Below are 27,984 nucleotides of genomic sequence, written 5' to 3'. Positions count from 1 at the left end.
ATTTGAACGAAAGAGTCACTCTTGCAGCATTAAAGAACGTTGTTTGGTTCTCATCCAAATTCAAAGAAGAGATGGCAGTCTGGGCTCCCACCTCGCTTGAAGATGCAATTCATCGAGCCTCATACTTTGCATCACACAAAGAAGATGTTGCAGCCGTAAAAGAGTAGTATAACGCTAACAAAAACAATGTTAGCGTTAACAAAAGACAGCCAAGCATCAAGGAACCATCCACCCAAGGTCAACATTCCTTCGCAATCAACAACTCGACATAAAATTGGATGTCCGCCTTCAAGCCTAGCAAATTATGCACCTTCCATAAACAAAAAGGGCACTCCACCGAAGAGTGTCGAGTTGTACCTAGACAAAAAAACGAAGAAGAAGAAAACGGTGAAGACTCCAAAAAGGAAGAAGCCCCAATAACCCCAAAAGGCAACACGAAATCTAAGCCAGCCTCTAACAAGAGAGGTCGGGAAACCGAAGAAGAATCACCGAGCTCGCCTCCTCCAGTGCCTCAAAAGAGAGCTGACATGATCCTCTTGGGAAACATATCCAACAGAGAAACCAATAACGAGCGGAGCCACAACGAGCCCACAACCGAGCTTCAAAATGACCAAACAACTTGTGTCATCATAACAGTAGCATTCCAAAACGTCGGGGACCCAAACCAGAACATCAACGTATAACCGGCCTCAATTTCCCATTCTAATAGTTCAGCAGCAGCAGAGCGCTTCGACCTGGCCACCAAAGAAGAAGAACACGAAAAATCCTAAAGAGTCAGAGGACTCTTAGAGAAGCCGATATTTTAGAGAAAAAAAATCAACCAAACGACAGCTTGAACTCATACAACCACGACCTGTCTTGGGGGCAAGAGCACTACACACCAGTGAAGAAATAGTTTCCACCCAGAAATGAAGAGGCACAACCAGCCCAAAAAATGAATCAACTTCATCTATGTAGAATTAAAATTCTACAACTTAGTCAACTCAATCAAGGCTTACTAGAGAAAAGTCAAAAATAATATCGTAATTCGAGAACCCATCTCCGGTCCCGACCATGAAATAACCTTTCACGAAAATGAAACTGTCGATCTCGATAAACCACACGACGATGCCCTGATCATACGACTCGACGTCGGGGGATGCAAACTCTCTCGAGTAATGACCGACATCGGAAGCTCCATTGACGTCCTCTTCAATTACGCCTTCAAAAGAATGGGTTTCACCAAGGCTCTCCTCAAACAAGAGCTTATTAATTACTCCCTTGGATCAATCGAGCTTGCCGTCATGGCAGGAGACTTTCAAAAGATCGTCGAATTTATCGTTATAGATCGACATGCCACATTCAACGCAATACTCGGAAGACCTTGGCATTACAGCATGAAGGTAGTTCATCGACCTATCACCAATGTCTAAAGTTCCCAAACTCAAAAGGAATCAAGACCATACGAGGAAGCCAAAAGAGGTCGAGGACTTGCTATCTAGCAAGCTTCAAAGAAATCGGATGCCCATCACCCTAAATTTCCTACCGAAGTCGAGCAAGAAGCACGGCTACGCAAAAAGAAAGTATACATTCGTGTACACAAGCTACAGATTACATGATCCCGCGAATAAAGTAAAAAATAATCAAACTACGTTAAGGCTTGCTCTCTCGACAAGGGTACGTAGACAACTCGAGCTCTTGTCCAGCCATCTCCTCCCAACAAAAACAGGGTTACAAAGAAACAAAAACCGAAACTTACCAAGAAAGTCAAAGACCTAGTCCCAATTAGCATTGGGAAACATCAACCTCTTGAGTGCACAAATTGGTTTGTTTTGACGTTTCCAAAGATCCCGACCACTATAAGACGAATACAGTGAGTTCAACAGGCTCTTCACATAATACAGACGATTTGCTACTCAACACGCCAAATCCCCAGCTTCCTCATCTCTCACACAACCGTCCGCAGCCATCAACTTTGGTGCTCTGCTAACAAACGAGAAGATCAAAATGTATAAAGATTTGCCCCCACACACGAAGTCAATTTTGGACTACGCTCTCCGCCAAATAGGTAGCGACCTCATTCTCTACAAACCACTCATCAATCGAATCCATACATACATGAAAAGTAAGACCAAAAAAGACAAGGACCACTCCCCGCTCGATCTCTCGAGCAGCCAGAACGAAAAAAAGAAAAGAAAACAAAGTTTAAGAATGTTTGTAGTTTCTATGACTAATTTTATGTTCTCACCCATAATAAAAGCCAATCACAATAAAAAATGATCTATTTTCCTGCTAAAACCATTTTCGGGTTGAAAAAATAAGTCCACTGTTAATCCGGAGTCCTGATCAAGCTTTCGAACACAGTCGATCCCGCTCCACGGGGCCATATGCATCGGCAAAGGCGTATTAAAGTTAAAGTCGATCAAAAATCGAGATAGTATCACTTTAGCTTCACGCGAAAAAGCCGCAAAGACATCGAAAAAGATAAACTCATGGTTCCCGATTGATGACTAAAACCAAACGAAAAGCAAAAAGAAAGTTTAAAGAACGCAACGAAAATTAAAACAAGAAGTCTATTACGAAACCTAGTCTAGTCCCTCGCGAGTGTGCCATCTTCATATTGAGCATCAGAACGCCCAGAATCTCCGCAAGGATCATTTTCTTCAGAGGGTACCTTCATGAAAGGGTCATCGGGAAAATCCACTGAAACTTGGGGAAGATCTAACTTACCTACCGTAAAATGGATACGACAGCCACATCAAGCTCAGCTCCAAGCTCGCTCTCTTTAGCCCGAAGGCAAGGGAGCTAATGAGATGCCAACATGTTATTGTTCATAATCTATTTTCAGGAGATTGATGTTTGCCATCACCTCACAAAGAAGAGCTTCGCAGTTAGCTGCCACTTTCTTCCGCTCCCATTTCTCTTTCAGAGACACTAAGACATCTAGATAGCTAGCATCAAGAGCTTTCTTAGCCTCGTAAGACTCCTGACGGAGACCATCCGCATGCTGAACCAAAAAAGACTCGATCTGCGCTTCCAGCGAAGAGACCCCTTCGAATGCAATCTTTCTTTCACTACTAACCACCTGAAGTCTGCCTTAAGCGAGGCAACCTGATTTCTGAGTTTTCCGGCGGCAGCTAGCTGAGTGATGTTAGCTCGCTCTCGATCCTGAACCACCTTCATGCTAAGCTTCAATTCCCGAAAAACCTTCTTGACTTCGTGAAGTTCATCGAAACGGGGAATGTCTTGTAGTCGCTTCTCCAGAGTTACAGCAAACTATTTGTTAGCTTCAATGGCCTAGAAACAAAAGAACGGAGGACAGGAAAACAATGACTAAAGGTCGCAACTAAACAAAAAGGTCATGCAAAACAAACTACCATACCTTGGCATGGGCAACCGCCATCTTCACATAAGTATTAGGTTTTTTCATATTCCGCAATGAGGGAAGCGGAAATCCGTTTGGGTTGAAGTGTCTCACTAAATGAGCTACGCTATCTAGATCCTCAGTTATATGAGAATCTTTGGCATGTGAAAATTGCCAAAGGAAGAGCTTCGCGTTAGCACTATCACTCGACAAACTCGATCTGTGATCGACACCGATGGTCTTGGCCTTCTTCGGAGGACGATCCCGATCATCAGAACCAGTTGGCCTGTTCGATTTGGCATGAGCAGTATCACGCGAGATCTTCCCGTCAGGATCGCTGGGTTTATCATCATTGGTCGTCATTCGAGGGAGACGTGTCTCCTCGCTCAGAACTTATGTAAGTGCATCACTCACCTCACCAGAGCAGGTCCTCTCTGATCCCCCAGTGCCACCTCTATTTCAAATCCTCTCGGATTCGCTAGAACTCGTCCTCCTCTTAGTCGACATTTCCCTATGCGATATTGAAGTCAGCAAAAGCAGCATGAAGTGAAAAGAGATGAACTCAATCAAGAGTTTATAAAGACAGGGTTCCGAAGGGATAAAAATGAGATCTTCCCTGGAGAAAAAGGATAAAATCAATGAAAATCTAGGTTTCAGGAGATCATGGAAAATTTGTAGTTATCTAAGCAGCATAAGTAAGACTTGAACAAGATTTAGCAATGGCGTTGTCCTAAAAACGATTGAGCTCATTAAGGGATTGGGGTCAATTGTTCGGTCCAAATTCCGGAAAGATGAACCACTCAGATAACCAAGACCAAGAGCCCGCACAAAGGCAAAGTGGTTGATCTCATAGTAATACTCCAACTAATGAAGCCAAAGATCTCGGGACAATTAACAAAGAGAAGATTGTGGAAGTAAATCAATAAACATAGAGACCGACCTAAAGATAACTTGGGAAGCAAATTTCAGGCCCACTAGTGAAGAAAAACGGGCCCAATGTCAAAGTAAGAATCGGGCTGGACTTAGTCAAGAATAATCTTCCGCGATCTTTGGGAACTGTTAGACAATCAGGTACTACATAAAGGAGAATAGAGCAAGAGAAGGGATATTCAAAACCCTAGACACCTTAGACATCACACTCGACCTCGACCTCTGATTCCCTCAGTACTTCGATCTTAGTTCTTAGTCTTAGTCATTTGTAATCCCATCTCATTGTAACCATTGCACTCGATCAAACTCTATTAAAAAGGTCTGTCAATCGGAATTTGATTACATCTTTGTGTTATGAAGATCATTACCCACATTCTTTTCTTTCTTAATCTTCTACAAATAATCATTACTAAATATCTAGTGTGGTTTTAAGATCCACAACCCTGGATTCATTGAAGTATTTACAACTCATACCATTGCCTTAATAATAGCTATCTATTTAATTAGTCACTAATTATCATCATACACAATTATTAGATATATAAACTACTGGTACCACGAATGTTAGTGAAAACCATATACCCACGTAATCCTACATAGAATATGTTTTATTCAATGAGCATATATTTAAATTCAGAACTAATTTTCCTTTAAAGTTTGTTATCTACTCCAATAATAATTATACTATATAAATGTAATCCCTATAATATTATTTGATAAGTCAGTTTCCTACGTGACGCGCTCACTTTAATTGTTACGATGGTTTATTACAAAGACACCTTTATATGAATAAAAATACTATATCCAATAGTTATTAATAAAACTATTTAATAATTTATTCCAGTTAAATTTTTAATTTAGTTTCCTTTTTTATATTTTTCAAATAACATATATAATAAAAAGGGAAATTTGATATAGTTAAAGGGGAAAATTATATATACAAAAAAGGAAAGAAAATATATTTTATGAAACTATATTTTATGAAAATATATTTTTTGAAACTATATTTTATATATAATACTAATCAAATTTAGTTTAACTAGAATCAAAAGTAAACGTGCTTTTATTTGATGAAATATGTATGACTCAATATAAGCCACAAAATGGGTAACTTAAACTTGGAAAAATAAATACAATTTAATGTATCCAAGTAATAAGCAAATCGACTAAATATTATATATCCAAATTACATTTCTAATAAAAATAATATAATATTATTTAAAATAAATTATATATAAATAAAAAATAATTAAAATTAGAATTAGAATATTAATAATTTTAAATATATTTATTTTATAAATCTTTATATCCGTGCATGAGCACGGAAAAATCACCTAGTATAATATATTTTATATATCTCTGATATTAAACTATGTTAGCAAATATATCTAAATATAATATTCAATATTATGAAATTTAATATGTTTATGATTCAAATTACGTTTTATATCATTTAATAAATATATAGTATATAAATTATATTATGTATTATACCTAAAATAAGTTTTACATCATTGGAAAAGTTTTTACTAAAATATTATAAATGTGTATCATTTTGCTCAGCAAAGTTTATATGATAATCAAAAATCATATATCATATTAAAAATGTTTATTTTTTTGTATGTTGAGAAATAGTAAATTACAAGTCTTATACACTCTAATGTAAAAGGTTTTTCCTTGTAGCAATACGAAAATATGGGTTAACAGAAAAATACGATATTATGTGTCCTTATAATGTAAATTGTGTTTTATTCTTATGATTTAAATATATAAAAAAGACTAAAATTCCATGATATTCTTATATTTTAAACTGATTTAATACTATCAGAAACAATAATTCTAATTCTAAATTAATATCCAATAGAAATTAATTAAGATGACCCCAATTATTACTAATCAGCCGCAATATTTCTAAGAATAATCACGAAATATTACAATTGTGTTTCCTTAAATATTGTATTAAAATTCATGGATATCTAACTGAGTAATGCCAGAAAATCCCAAAAATATATTCAAATACACAAAATACTCCATATTTTACCAGAATCTGATCCGAAAAATCAAAAATACCCAAAATTTAATCCGAATATCCAATTTCTTAAACAAAATTTGAAAATTTACCTGCAACCCGAAACTATAACCGAATACCCAAACCAAAAACTTAAAAACAATCTAATACTAAAAAATATTCAAGATACCCGAATAGACCTAATTTACACAACATATTTAGGGTATTTTGGGTATCTGATCGGGTCTCTAGTAGGACCCGGGCTCGGGTCCAAAAAAAATACCCAATAAGTTATTTCTTCTTGATGTAGGCATAAACTGCACCTGTATTTTCTTGTTAGTTTTGATTCGGTTTTGGGGTCCACGTAAAATGTCTAGGTCTAAGAGAGTTAAAATATCTCAAATAAACTAATTCATAAATTATATAATTTTTTAAAAAAATTCTTTAATATAATAAGATTTTATAACATAATGATGTACAACAAACCCAAAAAAACTACTTCATATCAAAATTTGTTTATAATCCAAAAACATGCGCTTTTGATCACATCTAATAATCAATTAAGTTTTGAGTGTTCTTCCATAAACATAAGCAATTGGTAAATTGATGGTTTGTGCTCGTATCTGATAATCCAAATTTAAAATTGATGAAATCAATGAAGCTGTGCGCCAAGATAGTAGTCTGAACAAAAGTGAAATTGTCACTACAGTTGTATTGCAATAACTACAAAATTGTTTTTCTTATAACCACAAAATTGTTGACCCGTGACTTTGCTTTATATATTTTGATTGATTTAGAAATCCATATAGTATTTATAAATCTAAGTAAAATATTCAAATCCGGAGGTTTTCCCTCGGATTTGAGTTTTTGTATTTTTAACTAAAAAATTCAAACAAATCCATTCAAATCTATTATTAAATCAAATATATTAGTAAATCCATACGATTGAATAACACTTGATTTGATATAGAATTTATGAATCATTAAACCAATAATACATGATTTTAATACAGATTTGAAAATCATAGAACCAATAACACTAGATTTAGTTCGGATTTTCAAATTCATTAAAATACAACAACCAATAAACCCCGCCCAGAACACTGATAGAGATTGATAGAACGGTACGTTTGGTTCAAGTAAATGAGTTCAAGAGTCTAGTTTCAACAAAATTTAATGTAGGCCACACACACACAATGATGGATTGTCAAGTTCGTAGACTTTTGTGTTGATCGTTAGATATCATGTTTACGTACGTTTCCTTGACCGGTGCTAGAAGACTCCAAAGAAATATGTTCCCACCAAACGCGTACTCCAACAAATCACTATAAATTGTGAAGCCTATGAAGATTCATTTTCATATGAAACAGGGAGAAATCAATAACAGATATCATAACAATGGGTTTGAGTGTTCATCAGCTTCTTTTTTTTCTAATGTTTTACGTTTCAACATTTTCCATTGTTCCCTCAGCTTCCTTTTCGTTAAATACGGATAGTGAAGCTCTGCTCTCGTTCGAGTCCCAAATGAGCCAAAGCCCACAATCACTTTCATTCTCTTGGGACCCAAACACATCTCCTTGTAATTGGACTGGCGTGACTTGCGACACACGTATCAGAAGAGTGGCTTCCATCAACCTCTCTGGTCATGGTCTCACCGGTTCCATAAGCCCAAGTATTGGTAATCTCTCTTTTCTTACATCTCTCCAACTTCAAAATAATCAACTTCGAGGTCCAATTCCAAAAGAGATCACAAATCTTTTTCGTCTGAGGGTTCTTAATTTAAGCTCTAACAGCTTAGACGGATCCTTACCTTCCAACCTAAGCAAGTTAATAGAGCTACGAGTCCTTGATCTAACCTCAAACATGATCACGGGTATCGTTCCGAACCAACTTGGTGATCTCAAGAACCTAACTATTTTAAACTTGGGAAAAAATCTGTTGCATGGACCCATTCCACCATCTCTTTCAAACATTTCATCTCTTACCGTTTTAAGCCTAGGCACAAACTCTCTTAGTGGTCCAGTTCCTAACGAGTTGGGTCGTCTTCAAAGGCTTCAAGTCCTTGATCTCACCATAAACAACCTCTCTGGAACAATTCCTCCTTCTATTTACAACATCTCGTCTCTAGAATCATTGGTTATTGCTTCAAACAACTTTTGGGGTCAGTTTCCTAGCAACATAGGATACACACTTCCAAAACTCTTGGTTTTCAACGTGTGTTTCAACAAGTTCAGCGGAGAGATTCCAGCTTCTTTATACAGCCTCACAAATATTAAGGTTATCCGCGCTGCACACAACCTCTTAGAAGGGACCATACCATCAGGATTAGGAAATCTCCCATTCCTAGAAATGTACAACATTGGATTCAATAAGTTAGTTTGGGGTAAAGATCAAAATCTTGATAGTTTCATCAAGTCTTTCAGTAATAGCTCCAAACTTAACTTCCTTGCATTTGATGGAAACCTCTTGGAGGGTGTTATTCCGGTATCTATTGGCAATCTTCCGAAGAATCTTTCCAAACTTTTCATGGGAGGAAACCGCTTCACGGGTATTATTCCTGAGTCCATCGGCGATCTGACAGGATTGACTCTGTTTAACATCAGTGACAACTCACTCACCGGTGAAATCCCTCAAGATATTGGTAAATTGAAAGGTTTGCAAGTGTTAGAACTTGCGAGAAATCAGCTTACTGGGAGAATACCAGATTCTATTGGTGATCTTGGCGAGTTAAATGAGATCAATCTATCGCACAACAAACTACAAGGTAGGATCCCACCATCATTTGAAAACTTCAAGAATATGTTATCCATGGATCTATCCAGCAATATGCTAAATGGAAGCATACCAAATGGAGTTCTTAACCTACCTAGCTTGAGTGCCGTCTTGAATCTATCTAGCAACCTATTTTCTGGTCCAATTCCTCAAGATATAAGTCGCCTCGAAAGCCTTGTGAGTCTAGATCTCTCTAGTAACAACTTCTCAGGCCACATCCCTTCATCTATCAAAGATTGTCAAAGCTTGGAGAGGCTAAACATGGCTGGCAATAATCTAGACGGACCAATCCCGGATGCATTAGCAGAAGTAAAAGGTCTAGAGTTTCTTGATCTCTCTTCAAACCAGCTTTCCGGTGTTATTCCTCCAAAACTTCAAGATTTACAAGCAATGAAATTCTTGAATATTTCATTCAACAATCTTGAAGGATGGGTCCCAAGCCGTGGAGTTTTCAAAGATCGTTCTAAAGCTTATATGGAGGGGAATCCAAAGCTCTGCATTCACACTTGTCGAAAAACTCGGACGCACAGAAAGCTTTTGAAAGTTAGCATTATTACATGTGTGGTAGGTCTGTTTGCAATATGTGTGATAAGTTTCTTGATTTGGAAAAGAAAGGAAAAGAGGTCTTCCACATCTACCTCATCATCAAATTCACTCCTCAAGGAACCATTTATGAATGTTTCATATGATGAGCTCAGGAGAGCTACTGAAAATTTCAACCCTAGAAATCTTCTTGGTGTTGGAAGCTTTGGATCGGTATTCAAAGGGGTAATACGAGGGGTTGATGTTGCGGTGAAAGTCATTGATCTCAAGGCAAACGGATACTACAAAGGCTTTATAGCAGAGTGTGAGGCTTTAAGGAATGTAAGGCACAGGAATCTTGTGAAACTAATAACTTCTTGTTCAAGCATAGACTTCAAAAACAATGAGTTTTTGGCTTTGGTGTATGAGTTTTTAAGCAATGGAAGCTTAGAAGAATGGATCAAAGGTAAACATAGAAAACCTGATGGGAGTGTTGGGTTAAGTCTTGAAGAAAGAGTGAATGTAGCCATTGACATTGCATCTGCATTGGATTATTTGCACAATGATTGTGAAGTTCATGTGGTTCATTGTGATCTAAAACCTAGCAATATTCTTCTAACCGAAGACATGGTTGCAAAGGTCGGCGATTTTGGGTTGGCTCGTGTGTTGTTTGACGCATCCGATGATCGTCATCACGCTTCTATAAGCTCCACACATGTCTTGAAAGGCTCCATTGGTTATATTCCTCCAGGTTAGTTGCTCACCTTTAAATCTTATAAACAGTCTACATTTGCTAAACTTGTTATTACTATTCAATTTAGTTTTTTTACTACCTTGTTAACATATTTTATATTCTCAATCTGGTTTGGGATTGTTATATATGCAGAGTATGGGCTTGGAGAAAAGCCATCACAAGCAGGAGATGTATATAGCTTTGGAGTGATGTTGTTAGAGCTCTTGAGTGGAAAAAGCCCAATGGACGAGTGCTTCGAAGGAGATCAAAATCTAATATCATGGATAAGTTATGGGTTTCAAAGTAATGCAATTATGGAAGTGATTGATCCTAAACTTAAGGGACTCATCGATGTTTCTGGTGCACAACTTCATGCAAAACTTGTTTGCCTTAAGAAAACTATTGAAGTTGGCTTGGCTTGTACTGCGTATGCAGCTAGCGAACGGATGAAAATGAGAGACGTGCTACGTTTGTTGAAGGAGGCCAAGGGCATGCTTATCAAGGGAAACTAATTGATTATATTTTCCTATTAGTTATTTTAAATGAATATATAAGTTTTCTTTTGTCGGGAATATATGTTTATATTATCTCTTTAGTTATAATTTTTGTTTAATAAGGGTCATTCTGTAGTAAAAACTTGTTGCTTGTAATTTTCTGAAAATAAGGATGTTGAATAGCAGTAGTATTGTGGCAAACTTCAAAAACCCGTTGTCTCAACTAATGTCTTTAAATCATCTTGTTGTGTGAATTTTTTTTTGAAAGAATGTTATATTAATTTAAACCAAAAAAAAATTGTTTACATTTTGTGTTATAAATGTTTTTATAAAATCAGACATAAGCTTCAAGAAGCTATCTCATGGCAAACCATAAGGCTAAATCACCTGTGTGCGCTTGGGCACGGATGGAAGAGAGCCTGTAGCGAACGTTCTTGTCCACCATCTGGATTAGCTGACTCGGTGACATTGGTCTTTCTCCATTTTTACGTTGGTTGTGTTCCTTCCATATATCATACAGAGTTGGTTGGAACACATATCTCACGATGTAAAACTCTGTTTTGTCTCTGTTTTGATCGAGCAGCAGTTGGGTAATCCTTTCCAAACCTCCTCTGAATGGCAACATATACAAGGCACATGCCAACTACATACTCAATTGCATATAAACAATAAATTCAGCCAGTAAGAACATCTTCCCAAGTCTTTTCAAACGCTACACAATCAATCGCATATACATTTTCTATATTTTAAAGTTAAATTTTATAGTTAAATACATAATTAGGCTATATTACACATATTCTTATTATATTAGTAAAATACAATTCCTTCAGTAATGATATACTAAAATTTTCTATCAATTGACAAATAAAATGAATTTAAACAGATTGAGTGGTTGACAAATCGGTAACTTGTAACCATTCCGATTGAGTGAGAGTAGATTACAAAAATTCATAAATATTTCTAACTCCTACATTAAAAGTCACCCTATACTGTAACTTGTAACCATTCCGGTTTTCTCAGCTGTACCAAATCGGTAACCGGTTAAATCGTCAAAAAAGATAAAACGGGCTATTCCACTTCATCATCCATCTACAACTGCAAAATCAAAAGATGAGGCTTCACTCTTCCTCTGCCTCTGCTCGCTGCTGCAACTTATTTTGTTCCTCCCACAAGGTTCTCTGTCTCTTTCGTCTATTGTCTGTATATTTGATATAAGTTGTTTTATAAACACGACGCTGACATTTATATTCATATGTACTACTGTTCAAAAGGCCAATGCAAGAGAAAGCGAATGGAAGTTTCCAGTTCCTGTAAAGCACAAAGATTTGGAGTTTCTGATCAAGAGGTTTGCTGCTCCGCTCACGGCGGTTCTTCTTGCGGTTTCACCCATCTGTAATCCTCCAGGTAACACTAATAAAGAAGTTTAGATCAGTCCTCTGCTTCTGAAACTGAACAAGATTGGGAGAAAATTCTAGAATGTTTTGTTGCTGTATCGGTGATTTCTTGTTTGGTTGATAGATCTAATGGCTCTTGATACCATGCAAGTATATGTGTATTCGATAATCATATACATTATACATAGTCTCTTTATATACAAGAGGGAGAGCTAGGGTGTAATGGCCCGGTTCCTGGCCCATAAAAATTTCCTTGAGAATATGGGCTTCTCTACGGCCCATATGGCAAAGACCTAGGGTTCCCTTCCCCTTTCCTATAAAAAGAGATGCAGCCTCCCTTTTGCCTCAGACAGAAACTAAAGCGAAGCTCTGCAGAGAATTCCCGGAGACCAGAAATCCTAGTCGTCGAGCTCTCCCTTTCTCTCTTGCGCCGTCTCTCTTCTCTTCTCTCTCTCTCTCCCGCGCGAAGCTCTCTCTCTCCTCGCCGCCGCACGCTCTCTCTCTCCTCACCGGCGCCGTGTGGTGGTGGGGTGACCGGATCTCAATCTCCTCTCCCTTGTCTCTTGTTTCCAGATCCGGATCCAGATCTAGGCTAAGGTGGAGTGTTTTGAACCCATCTTGTTCTCATGTACTGTATACTCCTTTATGTTGGAGTTAGGGTTGATTAGACCCTGTTTGAAAGCTAGGATGATAGATCATGATTATTGCTAGGATGTTAGATGAATGGAACACGATGCATAAGAACCCTCATATTGTTAAATGGGACTTAGTAAACTGAAATGGAGTTGTGGTAGCGATGATTGATTGGTAATTTATGCTTGTATGTTTGGATGTGTAGTCCCATGAGTGGTTTGTGATTAAAGCTAGGATGCTAGAGAGAAATGAATGCTAAGCTGATAGATGAGTAATGATTGTTAATGTTATTGAAGTAGAACTTGAGTGCAATGTGTATTGTGTGTGGCACCGATAACGGGTGGCGTCTAGTGAATGAGTCCAAGTACAAGTCTAAATGAAAAGGAAAGCGAATGAGAATGAGAAGGGATAAGTGAAAATGATAAGGATGTGAAAGGATAAGTGAAAGTATGAAAGAATAAGGTTACGGTTAAGCATGGGTGGGAAAGCATATAGAGGGTCTAAGGAAAGTATGTGGGGTAGTAGTCCACGCTAGGTATCCATAGGAGATGTGGCCAATCCACAAGAATATGGAAGCACCCATAGGAGATGTGGCCAATCCACAAGAATATGGGGGTAGAAGCCTAGTTGGGGCTACCCACTGTTGAAAAGGACGAAAAGATGAAAAGGATGTGCATTGTAGGGTTTTTAGCTCATGGTCGGGTAACAGGGAGTTAAAGGTGTCATAGGATCGAGTCGGACTGGTATGATGAGTCGGTTAAGCCTAGGGTTTGACGTGTGTGGCAATGAGTGAGATCATTGTATTGATTGATCACTAGGTTGTTAGAAATGAATGGAAGTGAATGTGGAAAATCAATAGATGACGTTAGGAAATGATAAAATGCATTAACTGATTGTAGTGGCTAGTCAGTCCTAGTTCCCTCATAGAGTAGTATAGAGTGTCATGCGGGCAGGCTGGGCTAGAACCACTTCACTGAGTAACTTGTTACTCATCCCTCCATTTCCATTTTTCCCTGTGCACAGGACTGTAAGTAGAAGTATATGGATGTGGGTGTGACGGTATTTCAAAGAAGGTTATGCGTTCGTCTCTCGGGACCAGTAACGGGACACGTAGGGTTGGCTAAATGAGTAGACACGTGTCCATAACGCCCCTTCGATAACCCCGGTCGGACGCTGGGGGATCGGGCTGTTACATAGGGCATCACAAGAATAGTAAATGTACATATATTGAGTATCTATAAATAGATATATACTAAGATCACTCTTGATTATGATTGATCTCCAATAGTAAGAATAAATTTACTAATTTTTGTTAAACAATAACTAGAGAATTGTCGACTAGTGACTTAATACGTTTTGTGCATTCACCGCCCAACAAACTGATAGAGATGGATAACGGTACGTTTAGTTCAAGTTGATGAGGTCAAGAGTCTGCTTTAACCACAAAGTTTAATGTAGGCCACTCCCACACAATGATAGATTGTCAAGTTCGTAGACTTTTGCGTTGATTATTACGTGCGTTTCTTCCCATGCTAGAAAAGTCCAATCCAAATGTATACCCAAACACGTAGTCCAATAAATCACTATAAATCATCAAACTTCTGTAAATTCATTTTCATATTCCAAAGAGAGAAAATCAATAAGAGAGATTATAAAAATGGGTTTGAATGTCCATCAGCTTCTACCCAATTTCACTCTTCAGTCATTATTTCTTCTTCTTGTATTGTTTTCCCTTTCAACATTTTCCATTAGTGGGTTAACTTCTTTTTCGTTAAATATTGACAGAGAAGCTTTGCTCTCGTTCAGGTCCCAAATAAGCCAAAACCTACACTCAGTTTCTTTCTCTTGGGACCAAAACAATCTCCATGTAATTGGACTGGCGTGACATGCAATACACGTAACAAGAGAGTGATTTCCATCAACCTCTCTGGTCATCGTCTCACTGGTTCCATAAGCCAAGTATTGGTAATATCTCTTTTCTCACATCGCTTCAACTTCAAAATTCAGATCTCTTAGAAACACAAAGAGTTATAAGAACAACTTTTTTTATTAGCTTTAGAAACTACTCAAAACTAAAGCTCTCAATATGTTTCTCTCAGATCATATGGAAAACCTCTCCATTAGACCTATATTTATACGAAAGACAATTCCCTTTAACCTGTGGGATATGGAAAACACAAACCTAACCTAAATAGAAACTTCCTTTTCCTATTTCTAAGTTTCCTTATTTTATCTTAACATATTAAACATCTAATAATATGTTAAGTTTCCACAAGCTTGAAATTATCCAACATTCACCCCCTTAATTCCAACTTGAATTAGGGAGATCAATTTCTTGAACTCCGATTAAGCTCCTCATTTGCTTGAACATAATCCTTGCTAATGGCTTGGTAAGGATGTCAGCCTTCTGCTCAACACCCGGCACATGCTCCACTTCGATATGCCCGTTCTCCACACACTCACGAATGAAGTGATACTTCTTGAGTACATGCTTACTCCTTCCATGGAAAACTGAATTCTTGGTTAGAGCAATGACTGATTTGTTGTCGATCCTAAGCTTGACTCTCTCGCCTTCTTTGCTTAGTATCTCACTCAACAATTCCTTGATCCATATAGCTTGCTTCGCTGCTTCTGTTGCTGCCATGAATTCTGCTTCGCATGATGACAATGCAACCGTCTGCTGCTTCTGCGACGTCCAAGTAATCAGTGATGAACCGTAGTAGAATGCATGTCATGACGTGCTCCTCCCGTCATCGAGATCAATGTTGTGACTGCTGTCACCATAACCAACGACACTCCTTGACCCATTTTTCTTGAAGAACAGACCGTAGTTTGTTGTTCCTTTCACATATCGCAATATGTGTTTGATGGCTTGTCCGTGAGAGTCTCTCGGATTGTGTATGTATCTGCTAAGAACACATACTGCGTAACACAGGTCGGGTCTTGTGTGAAGCAGATACCTCAAACATCCTATGATTCTTCTGAACTCGGTAGCATCTATCTCTTGCTCATCTTCAGCTTTTGAGATCTTCAAATTCGCCTCCATTGGAATTTGAGTTGCGTTACACGCTTCCATCTTTGTGTCACGCAGGATTCCTTGAGCATACCTCTCTTGTTTTATTCTGATTCTGTCTGCTCCTTGAATCACCTCTATGCCTAGGTAGTACGTTAGCTTACCTAGATTGACATCTCTCATTCTCCCCCTCAAGCTAAGGACCACACACCTTGTGCCCTTTCCTCTAGCGAATCATCTCGGTGCCTTGTCGCATCTTCGACATTCGACACCCTTAGTCGCAAGGTTACTTTGAGTTGCTTTGAGGATGCTCTTCCCACAATTTCAGGATCTTCTGACTAATCTCTGCCGAACTTCCCTTTCCACCTGAAGGGTCCCATTCCTACTCGAAGGGTATTTTGGTCGTCTTCCAGATCTTCTTCAAACCGCTCTGATACCAATTGTTGGGATTGTGAAATCCCGTGTCCAACTCTATATTGTCCGATTAGTACGATATTGTCCACTTTGGGCCTTAACCAAGCCCGCATGGATTTACTTTTGGTTTCCTTCCCAATAGGCCTCGTACTAATTAGAGTTGGACATCTCTTTATATATTAGACACTCCTTGTCTAAACTTGCACTGCCTTTGTCAAATTCACCTCCATTGGAATTTGAGTTGCGTTACACGCTTCCATCTTTGTGTCACGCAGGATTCCTTGAGCATACCTCTCTTGTTTTATTCTGATTCTGTCTGCTCCTTGAATCACCTCTATGCCAAGGTAGTACGTTAGCTTACCTAGATCAGACATCTCGAACTTCTTAGACATCTCCTCCTTGAATTGCCTAATCACCTTAAGTGAAGTTCCTGTCACAAATAGATCATCAACGTAGATGGCAATGATCAAGACGTCTCCTCCTTCAGTCTTGCAGTACACTGATGGTTCCTTCGTGCACTTCTCAAATCTCATCTCCTTGAGAATCTGATCGAGTTTCACATTCCATGCCCTGGGTGTCTGGCGTAACACATGCAACCCCTTGTGTAGCACACAAACTCGATCCTCTTCTCTTTTCTTCTCAGAACCAGTCGGTCTATCTACAAGCTCCAATATCTTGTTTCTTGTGATAGATTTCAACTCGCCTGTCATAGCTTCAATCCAATTTTCTTCACAAACTAGATTGAGCTCATCTGAGGCTAACTCTCCTCCTCTATCGGTGCATCCTAGACTGAACATAGCCGAGGCAACCTCTCCTCCTCTATTGGTGAAACGTAGGTTGAATACAGCTGAGGCAAAATCTCCTCCTCCATCGGTGTGAAATCTTTTGAACCGATAGAATGCCTCACGATGATTTGCTAGCGTTGGTGGTGCGATCCATCCACACAAATCTCCAAGCAATAATCCCAATGGTTTGATGTGCAAACCATGGCCTTAGTCGGGAATGAGTCTATGATTTGCTTCTCTGCAAAACATGTGTCACACACGGCTTCTCCGTGTGTTACACTCGGTAACGAGTGTCTAATATGCTTCTTTGCTAGACATGTGTTACACACGCCTTCTTCGTGTGTTACACTCTGCATTCCGACGATCATCTCCTTCCTTACCATGTTATTCATCACTCCATAGCTTATATGTCCTAGCCTAGCATGCCACCTCCATGTAGCATCTACGTCTCTGACATGTAAACATTTCGGGTAGCTTATCTCCATAGGGGTCTTGTAGAGACGGTTTGGAGATCTTGTCACACGAACTAGCAACCTTCCATGCGAATCTGTGGGCGTTAAGTAGACATCTTTCATGTTAACCTCACATCCGTTTTCTGTTGCTTGCCCAAGACTCAATATATTGTGCTTCAGATTGGGTATGTAGTATATGTCCTTGAGTGCCTTCTTCTCTCCAGTCTTGCACACAAAGGTAACCACACCCTTTCCTACAATGTCAACACACGATCCATCACCAAACTTCACCTTCCCTTTGGTGTTGAGATTCAAACTCGAAAAGAACTCCTTGTTCCCTGTCATGTGATTGCTCGCTCCATTATCCAAATACCAGACACTTGCACTGCCTTTGTCGATATCAAGATTCTTCGGAATCACCTTATCTTCGTTCAAAAACACCACCTCGTGTACATAGAGTGCATCAGCCTCTTCTGTCTCGTTTAGGTTGGTTTCTTGATTCTTCTCTGTCTTTTCGGGACAGACAGTTGCGTAGTGACCAGGCTTGTCACATCTCCAACATATCAGCTTTGAACGATTCTTCTTCGAGTTGTTATCTTCGGTGTGTTACGTACGGTTTTGGTTGTGTGACCTACCTCGACCTCTGCCTCTACCGTTCCGTCCTCTTCCTCTACCACGGGAATTCTCATAGCCCCTCTGACTATGCTCTTCATTGTTCGAAAACATCAGTTTCCCTTGGTCTTCTTTCTGAGTTTCTTCTCCTACACGCTCCTCGTATGCCTTAAGCCTTCCAACTATGTCTTCAAACCCCGTCGAGTTGAGATCTAGGACTTGCTCAAGTGATGCTACGATCTGGATATACTTGTGTCTTGGAAGACCCTTCAAGAACTTCTTGACCATCTTGGATTCTTCTATGTTTTCTCCCAACGAGGTTGCTTTGGATGATAGGCCCGATATCTTCCCCGCGAAGTCATCGACCGTATCCCATCATCCATCTTCAACCTATCAAACTCCGTCATCAACGTCTGAAGTCTCGCCTCCCTTACACGTTCAGCTCCTAGGTGTCGCGACTTGATGGCATTCCAGATCTCTTTTGATGCGGTTTGTTCTCCCACCTGGAGAATCAAAGTCTCTGGAACAGATTGAAACAAAAGAGCTATCGCAACATCGTTCTTCTTTTGATCATCGGAACCGGGTTCGATTGTGTCCCACACTTCATGAACACGTAGTAGAACCTTCATCCTCATCGACCAAACTGTGTAGTTTGTCGGTGACAACATCGGACATTGGATGGATGTAGATCCAAAGTCCTTCGTGCGTGGAGCCCTAGTCACGTCAGCCATCTTGCCGTCGCGATCTCTTGTTCACAAGCACCAGGATCTTAAGCTACAACTTAAGCTTAGATCGAGTCTCCAACCTGAGGCTCTGATACCAATTCAGATCTCTTAGAAACACAAAGAGTTATAAGAACAACTTTTCTTATTAGCTTTAGAAACTACTCAAAACTAAAGCTCTCAATATGTTTCTCTCAGATCATATGGAACACCTCTCAATTAGACGTATATTTATATGAAAGACAATTCCCTTTAACATGTGGGATATGGAAAACACAAACCTAACCTAAATAGAAACTTCCTTTTCCTATTTCTAAGTTTCCTTATTGTGTTTATCTTAACATATTAAACATCTAATAATATGTTAAGTTTCCACAAGCTTGGAATTATCCAACAAAAATAACCAACTTGGAGGTTTAATTCCAAAAGAGATCAAAAATCTTTTTCGTCTAAGGGTTCTTAATTTAAGCTCTAACAGCTTAGAAGGATCCTTACCTTCCAACCTAAGCAAGTTGATAGAGCTACGAGTTCTTGATCTAACCTCAAACAAGATCACGGGTCTCGTTCCAAAAAAACTTGGTGATCTCAAGAACCTATATATTTTAAACTTGGGAAAAAATCGGTTACATGGACCAATTCCACCATATCTTTCAAACATATCATCTCTCACCGTTTTAAGCCTAGGCAGAAACTTTCTTAGTGGTCCAGTTCCTTTCGAGTTGGGTCGTCTCCAAAGGCTACAAGTCCTTGATGCCACCATAAACAACCTCACTGGAGAAATCCCTCCATCTATTTACAACACCTCGTCACTAGAATCGTTAGCCCTTGCTTCAAACAGCTTATGCAGTCAATTTCCTAGCAACATTGGAGACATACTTCCAAAACTCCTGGTTTTCAACATGTGTTTCAACAAGTTCACCGGAGAGATTCCAGCTTCTCTATACAACCTCACTAAAATTAAGGTGATCCGTGCTGCATTCAACCATTTAGAAGGGACCATAACATCAGGATTAGGCAATCTCCCATTCCTAGAAATGTACAACATTGGATTCAATTTAGTTAAGGGTAGAGATCAAGATCTTGATAGTTTCATCAAGTCTTTGAGTAATAGTTCCCAGCTTGACTTCCTGGGATTTAATGGAAATCTCTTGGAGGGTGTTATTCCGGTATCTATAGGCAATCTTTCCAAGCATCTTTCTACACTTTTAATGGGAGGAAACCGCTTCAGCGGAAAAATTCCGGAGTCCATCGGCTATCTAACAGGATTGCGTCTGCTTAACATAAGTGACAATTCACTTACTGGTGAAATCCCTCAAGATATTGGGAAACTGAAAGATTTGCAAGAGTTAGAACTAGCAAGAAATCAACTTACTGGAAGAATCCCAGATTCTATTGGTGATCTTGGTGCATTAAATAAGATCAATCTAGCGCAGAACAAACTTGAAGGTGTGATCCCACCATCATTTGGAAACTTCAAGAATATGTTATACATGGATCTATCCAACAATAGGCTAAATGGAAGCATACCGAATGGAGTTCTTAACCAACCTAGCTTGAGCGTCGTCTTGAATCTATCTAAAAACCTATTTTCTGGTCCTATTCGTAAAGATATAAGTAGCCTCGAAAGCCTTGTGAGTCTAGATCTCTCTAGTAACAACTTCTCAGGCCACATTCCTTCATCTATCAAAGATTGTCAAAGCTTGGAGAACCTAAAAATGGTTGGCAATAATCTAGACGGACCAATCCCGGATGCATTAGCAGAAGTAAAAGGTCTAGAGTTTCTAGATCTTTCTTCAAACCAGCATTCCGGTGTTATTCCTCCAAAACTTCAAGATTTACAAGCAATGAAGTTCTTGAATATTTCATTCAACAATCTTGAAGGATGGGTCCCAAGCCGTGGAGCTTTCAAAGATCGTTCTAAAGTTTATATGGAGGGGAATCCAAAGCTCTGCATTCACACTTGTCGAAAAACTCGGACGCACAGAAAACTTTTGAAAGTTAGCATTATTACATGTGTGGTTGGTCTGATTGCAATATGTGTGATAAGTTTCTTGATTTAGAAAAGAAAGGAAAATAATTCTTCCACATCTACATCATCATCATCATCTTCACTCCTCAAGGAACCATTTATGAATGTCTCATATGATGAGCTCAGGCGAGCTACTGAGACTTTCAACCCTAGAAATCTTCTTGGTGTTGGAAGCTTTGGATCGGTATTCAAAGGGGTGATACGAGGGGTTGATGTTGCGGTGAAAGTCATTGATCTCAAGGCAAACGGATACTACAAAGGCTTTATAGCAGAGTGTGAGGCTTTAAGGAATGTAAGGCACATGAATCTTGTGAAACTAATAACTTCTTGTTCAAGCATAGACTTCAAAAACAACGAGTTTCTGGCTTTGGTGTATGAGTTCTTAAGCAATGTAAGCTTAGAAGAATGGATCAAAGGTAAACATAGAAAAACTGTTGGGACTGTTGGGTTAAGTCTTGAAGAAAGAGTGAATGTAGCCATTGACATTGCCTCTGCATTGGATTATCTGCACAACGATTGTGAAGTTCATGTGGTTCATTGTGATCTAAAACCTAGCAATATTCTTCTAACCGAAGACATGGTTGCAAAGGTCGGCGATTTTTTTTTTTTTTTTTGAACGAATGTTAAATTTATTCATCAAAAAAACTCTTCTTACATCAAGTGTATACCTTTAAATTTGAGATAAATCTTCTAAAACCTCCAACCTTAGAAAAAATTTTAAATTCTAGTACTAAACCAAAACTGCAAACCACTTTCCCACCCTTTAACTCTTTTGGACCTCATAATGCTCAGCTTGTTTCTTATACTTTTGTCCACCATTTTTATAATAGCTGCAATAGGAGTAGGCTTCTCTTCATGTTTGATCCTATTTCTCTCCCTCCACAAAGTATGCACAGCAATTTGCAAAGCATAACACAGACAAAACCTCTTCTTCCTTTCCATTCCCTCATCCGATATGATCTCAAAAATGCTCGACCAAACATTTGTGTAATCACCAGCCAGAATCCCCTTAGTTAACTGCTCCCACAGCTGACTAGAGAAGGAACATTAAAAAAATAAATGGTTCCTAGATTCCAAATCCCTTTTACAAAGCACACAAGTTGTGTCCGCACCAGGATCCCACTGAACGATTCTGTCCATTGTTGAGAGTCTGTTCCGAGAAGCCAGCCATGAAACAAACGCATACTTAGGAGTCGCCTTTGAGAACCAAATACTCCTAGCCCAACTACACCTCTCCTTTTGCGAACGAAACAACATCCAAGTAGCATGTGTTGAGAATTTTTGTCTATACCCCGACCCATCCCTCCACATATTTACATCCTCATTCTCCACTCGTAGCTTCCTCCGAACAGTCTCCATTTCTGCCTCAATTTCCCTAAGAGCGAAAGAACGATAACTTCTCCTCCTTTTATCTCTCATAATAGCTTCTGCTACTGTGGCTTCACGTTTAATGCCCATATCTACTATACCTCTTTCCCCCAACAGTGTAATTAGAACTCCCTTCTCAGACCAATGATCAAACCAGAAAGAAGTATTCCTTCCATTCCCCAAGTCTTTTTTATGAAAACTCCTTGCAACTCCTCTCATTTTGATCATCTTTCTCCACATCCAAGACCTCATCTGCGTATCCTCCTTGATCTCCCAGAAATTCTTTTGCTCTAATAGGTTACTCCTTATCCATTTCCCCAGAGAGATGATCCCGTGAGTAGCCTCCAAATGATTTTTAAAACATTTACTCTATTCACCACCTTAAGATCTCTTATGCCCAGACCTCCCTCCTCTTTTTCCCAACAAACCGTTGACCAAGCCACTTTAGCACCGGTAGACTTCAGTTCTGGACCCGACCACAAAAATGCTCCACAGATTCAATATCCCGAATACATTTACTAGGAAGTAGGTAGGCTGAAGCCCAAAAATTTACCAAACTCATTATCACAGCTTTGATCAACTACAAGCGCCCGGCATAAGAGAGAAACCTACTCGTCCATGTGCTAATCCGACATCTAATCTTCTCCACCAAAGGAAAGTAATCTTGCTGTCTCATAGCTTTGGTCGTCAAAGGCAGTCCCAGATAACGGATTGGAACTCACCCTTCGCAAAAGGAAAATTTGATAATATTCTACTCTCTTCCCCTTCAGAGACCCCATAAAGATACAACGTAGACTTCTCAATGCTAATCTTCAAACCCGACCACTCAGAAAACTGATCAAAGACAGATAAGGCTCCCTGGACTGACTCCTTTGATCCTTCCACGAATATCATCAGATCATCCGCAAAACACAAGTGAGTAAGAGCTAGGGACTTACAGCGAGGATGATACTTGAAAGCTCTTACCGCTGCGGCACTTTCAATCTTTTTGGAGAGCACATTCATACATAAAACAAATAGGTATGGAGAAAGAGAACACCCTTGGCGCAACCCTCTTGAGCTTTGAAAGTATCCAGCCAAATCCCCATTAACTTGTACTAAAAAAGAAGCCGTGGATATACAGAGCTTGATCAGACCAATGAACTTCTCCGGGATTCCCAAAGCTTCTAAGCTCTTTAAAACAAAGTCTCATTGTACTGAGTCAAAGGCCTTGGAAATATCAATCTTCATAACTCCCCTCGGCGAACCTAAACCCTTATGATAGTCCTTCACTAACTCAGAAGCCAAGAGAACATTCTCCATTAATAGACGCCCCTCAATGAAAGCAGACTGGTTCTCAGATATTATCTTGGGAAGAATTCTCTTCAATCTATTAGCCAGTATCTTTGAAACCACCTTGTACAAGACGTTACAACAAGATATTGGCCTAAAATCCTTCATCTCCAACGAGTCTTCTTTCTTCGGAACCAGAGCAAGAATTGTAGAATTCACACCTTTCGGGAGAAAGCTGAACTTGAACACTGACTGAAAAGCTACAATGAAATCATGACCAACCACTGGCCAAGCAGTACGGAAGAATTCACTTGGGAATCCATCAGGTCCTGGTGATTTATGAGAAGGCATAGAGAAAATAACCTTGCGAATCTCCTCACCAGTTACCTCCGCATCCAAGTATCTACCATCCTCTTCAGAACATCTATACTGCAACAGCTCTTTTAGTTCATCTACAGACACACCCTTATAATCATCAGGACACTGGTTCAGAAACTCAGAGAAATGTCTTTCAGCCTCCCCTTTTATTTCCTCGTGAGTTACAACCCTCCTACCATCAGAACAGCGAATTTCTCTCATAGCATTTTGTGCTCTTCTAGCTCGGATAGAGTTATGAAAAGTTTTGTTGTTGAGATCCCCCACTTCCAACCAATGCAACTTGGCTTTTTGTTTAAGATGATCTTCTTCTAACCCAGCTACAAACAACCATTTCTCATAAGCTTCTGCCTCCTCTTGAACACTTACATCCGTAGCCAAAACTAAAGTATTCTTCTGCTTTTCACAAAGAACTTCATAGGCTTCCTGAGCTCGCTTTGTAAGATTACCTAGATTCTCTCTTCCCAGCGTACGAATAAGAGGTTTCAGGTTCTTTAACTTTTTTGAGAATCTGAACATAGCAGAAGTAGAATGGAAAAGAACCTCAGTCGACTCCTAGTATTCCTGAACCATAGGTAGGAAACCTGATAAACTCCCAATTGCGTTCACTTAAACGGCTTCTTTATCTTTTCCATTGGTGGCTTCAACTGGATTTTGCACCGCAGGTGATCAGAGCAACCCCCTGGCTCAAACGTTGCAAATCCATTCTGAAACCTATTCAGAGCATCACCATTCATCAGAACCCTGTCAAGCTTCTTGCAAATCACTCCCTCCTCTCTTTTATTGCACCATGTATAAAGTGGCCCTTGATAACCCATGTCTGATAGATCACACAGCAAGACCATCCGGTGGAAATCTCTCATCCCGCTTGGACGCCTACCAAGATTTGAAAAACCCGAGCTTTCCTCACCCTCCAAAATATCATTAAAATCTCCCATCAACATCCACTCTTTACCTCGAAACATCGGAGAAGAATGATGATCATGAAGATCCTCCCATAACACCTTCCTCTCTTCAACCGCATTACTAGCATATATGAAAGTGCAGAAAAAAACATCTTCATTCTGCAAACCCACAGAGCAAGTAATAAACTGATCTGACTTGTAAACCGGAGTCATCCTCACCGAGTCTCTCCAGAGTAGCCAAATCCTCCCCCCCTGACTGTATTCGTAATTTACCATCACTGACCAATCACTAAAAACCGAACTTAGTATCTTCCCTGCTCTCCCTTCCTTCACCCTTGTTTCTAGCACACACCCAAACAACATATCACTTCCACGGATCCATTCTTTTACAACGGAATGCTTCAACAACTTATTAAATCCGCGCACATTCCAAAAGAACCCAGCCATACTTAGTTTTGATGACGAGAAGACCTTTTAGTCCCTGGATTTTCATCCCGAGCTTTAGCCTTCTGCCCTTTTTTCCTTCCCCGTTGACCCATTACTTTATTTTTTCCTCTACTTTTTTCTAACAAACCATCCTCAATCTTATCTTCCTCCAAGATTTCCTCTATCACATCCACATTACCTTACTCCTCAATAATTTCTTTCCCTTCCTCTACTGTTTCTCCATCCTCTTCTTCATTAGTGCTCAAAATACTATACTTTGACGAGGATATATGTATCTCACTCCCTATTTGCTTCGGGGTACTTGGTTGTGAACGACCAATTCTCCCCTGTGGCACTTTAGCCCAGTCATCCCCAGTATCATCGCTTATCTCCTCCTTGTTTCTCTCTGGCTGAACTTCTCCTCTTAAAGGTGATGCTTCCCCAGAATCCCCAACACTAACTCCAGCACTGACTCCAGCACTTTCCTCCTTATGTTCTTCCCCATCCTTTCTGACATTATCATCCTTTAGATCAGGAGCAGTTTCCTTTTCTTTTCCCTTTTTACCCATAGCACACACCTTCTCTGAGTGTCCCCATTTGTCACAATGTTTACACTTAGAGAGAAGCCATGGATAATCAAACTCCACTGTAAACTCCTCACCTCTACTTGTAAAACTCATCTCCTTTGGCAAAACTTTTGTAACATCCACTTTTACAAAAATCTTCGCCACTTCAAAGCTAGTACAGGCAAGTGTCTCCGGATGAAGCTTAACTGGGAAACCCACTGGACTCGCCAGGAGACTCAGGCCCTCCCAAGAGAACAAATGCAATGGAACCTTTGTAAGATTGATCCACGTGGGTATCGTATCCTCCTCTTGCTTCTCTTCTTCAGAACGTGGTGTCCATTTACTGACAATCATCGGAATCCCCACAATGTTCCACATCCCACGCCTGATAATCTTCTCCCTTGCTTTAGGATTCGAAACCTTGAACCTCATCATCGTTTCATTAACTTCATAGACCTTTGCTGCTAGATCCCCATATTTCCAGATCTTATTGAGAACCATATGGACTTTTGCTACGTGAGGAGCTTGATCCAAAAACTTCCCAACTAAAAAATCATCCCAAATCGGAGTCGATTTAGTGATTACCTCTTCCGGAATCTCCACAGTTTGTTTCCCCCCTTTTTCCAAGATCTCAACATCGTATTTCTTCAGAGATTTCTTATCCTGCGCCACAACAGCCCAACTTTGATCCATTTTCTTCTCCCCCAACACCTTATCCTCATTCCAAGACTTCCCCCCCCCCCCCCGATTCCCCTCCCGGAGAACCCGGTAAATCCGGCGGATCCGCCGTCGCCATCGAACCAACGAAACCGTCGTCAATATCGCACTCAGAATCGCCCTTTCTCTCTCTAAGGTCGGCGATTTTGGGTTGGCTCGTGTGCTGTTTGACGCATCCGATGATCGTCATCACGCTTCTATAAGCTCCACACATGTCTTGAAAGGCTCCATTGGTTATATTCCTCCAGGTTAGTAACTTATTTTTAAATCTTAAGAGAAACCTACATATGCTAAACTCGTTTACTCATTGTTTTCAATATTTTTTATTTTACTCCTTTTTAAATATTTTATTTTCTAAAGCTGATGTGTTATTTTCTTTTTGATGTGGTATTGTTATATATGCAGAGTATGGGATTGGAGAAAAGCCATCACAAGCAGGAGATGTGTATGGCTTTGGAGTGATGTTGTTAGAGCTCTCGAGTGGAAAAAGCCCAATGGACGAGTTCTTCGAAGGAGATCAAAACCTAATATCTTGGATAAGTTATGGGTTTCAAGGTAATGCAATTATGGAAGTGATTGATCCTAAACTTAAGAGACTCATCGATGTTTCTGGGGCACAACTTCATGCAAAACTTGACTGCCTTAAGAAGACTATTGAAGTTGGCTTGGCTTGTACTGCGTATGCAGCTGGAGAACGGATGAACATGAGAGACGTGCTACGTTTATTGAAAGAGGCCAAGGGCATGCTTATCAAGGGAAACTAATTGATTATATTTTTCTATTAGTTATTTTAAGTGAATATATAAGTTTTCTTTTGTCGGGAATATATGTTTATCTTATCTCTGTAGTTACAAGTTTTGTTTCATAAGGTTTGTAATTTTGTAGTAAAAACTTGTTGCTTGTAATTTTCTGAAAATAAAGATATTGAATAGCAGTAGTACTAGGATGAGATCCGTGTTTTGCACGGGATGAGATTTTTTTTTTTTTATATCAGCAACATAAATAGAATCATTTAGACTCTGCAAACCATACTGGTAGCTCCGCATTCATATGGACAACAATAGACTATTGTTTTCTTGCACTGCGTGCAAGGCTGTCCGTCCTTGAATTCTGCGTACGTGGTACATGAATGAGCTCTGAGCTGTGAAAACCTATCTTCAAAATCTTTATATCTTCTAAGTAACTTGCAAAGGCTGGCCATTCTTCTGGTCCCGAAACCATCTTCACCAACTGAGAACAATCTGTTGCAAATGTAAATGTAAACTGTCTTAGATTCCTCATACACTCCATTGCCCAAATAAACGCTTCTATCTCTGAATGAAGTGGCGATTGACTCGCTCTTGTATTCCTCGCTCCCATTATATCATTTAAACCTTCCGGTGTACTATGCCACTCTTGTCCGGAATGTAAATTCTGATTTTTCCATGATCCATCCGTAAAACACCATCGACCTAGGATATCCGGTACTATTGCTTGTACTGGTAATCGAGTTTGCTCGA

At 39.4% G+C, this 27,984-nt stretch overlaps 2 protein-coding genes and 1 long non-coding RNA gene across 4 annotated transcripts; 2 read left to right on the top strand and 1 right to left on the bottom strand.

Moving 5' to 3' along the window:
• The first annotated feature begins 7,626 nt into the window (after positions 1-7,626).
• On the top strand, positions 7,627-10,993 carry LOC106381699 (LRR receptor-like serine/threonine-protein kinase EFR). Its single transcript, XM_013821621.2, has 2 exons — positions 7,627-10,326; positions 10,462-10,993. Exons 1-2 carry the CDS (start codon positions 7,680-7,682, stop codon positions 10,818-10,820), a joined length of 3,006 nt encoding a protein of 1,001 aa, XP_013677075.2. The 5' UTR covers positions 7,627-7,679; the 3' UTR covers positions 10,821-10,993.
• A 202-nt stretch (positions 10,994-11,195) lies between these two features.
• LOC106381698 (receptor-like protein kinase 7) lies at positions 11,196-27,431 on the top strand. 2 transcript variants are annotated; one of them, XM_048747851.1, is made up of 3 exons: positions 11,196-11,975; positions 12,074-12,206; positions 26,891-27,431. In XM_048747851.1, exons 1-3 carry the CDS (start codon positions 11,913-11,915, stop codon positions 27,247-27,249), a joined length of 555 nt encoding a protein of 184 aa, XP_048603808.1. In that variant the 5' UTR covers positions 11,196-11,912; the 3' UTR covers positions 27,250-27,431. The 2 variants fall into 2 exon arrangements, 1 of the variants encoding a protein (XP_048603808.1); XR_007319541.1 differs by lacking the exons at positions 11,196-11,975; positions 12,074-12,206 and adding an exon at positions 15,866-26,733.
• Positions 11,639-16,592, bottom strand: LOC125581814. The gene is made up of 2 exons (XR_007319542.1): positions 16,481-16,592; positions 11,639-15,869 (listed from the first exon to the last, which is right to left on the bottom strand). It is a non-coding gene; the product is annotated as an uncharacterized LOC125581814 (long non-coding RNA).
• Positions 27,432-27,984: the final 553 nt, after the last annotated feature.

Source organism: Brassica napus, chromosome C2 (genome assembly GCF_020379485.1).
Source record: "Brassica napus cultivar Da-Ae chromosome C2, Da-Ae, whole genome shotgun sequence".
Taxonomy (NCBI): domain Eukaryota; kingdom Viridiplantae; phylum Streptophyta; class Magnoliopsida; order Brassicales; family Brassicaceae; genus Brassica; species Brassica napus.
The sequence above is the reverse complement of the archived record's forward strand: the minus strand, read 5'-3'. Positions and strand labels throughout refer to the sequence as shown.

Coding starts and splice junctions, on each gene's coding strand:
- LOC106381699 (XM_013821621.2), top strand. CDS start 7,680: ATGGGTTTGAGTGTTCATCAGCTTCTTTTTTTTCTAATGTTTTACGTT. Junction 10,327..10,461: donor CATTGGTTATATTCCTCCAG/GTTAGTTGCTCA, acceptor TTATATATGCAG/AGTATGGGCTTGGAGAAAAG.
- LOC106381698 (XM_048747851.1), top strand. CDS start 11,913: ATGAGGCTTCACTCTTCCTCTGCCTCTGCTCGCTGCTGCAACTTATTT. Junction 11,976..12,073: donor TATTTTGTTCCTCCCACAAG/GTTCTCTGTCTC, acceptor ACTGTTCAAAAG/GCCAATGCAAGAGAAAGCGA. Junction 12,207..26,890: donor ACCCATCTGTAATCCTCCAG/GTAACACTAATA, acceptor TTATATATGCAG/AGTATGGGATTGGAGAAAAG.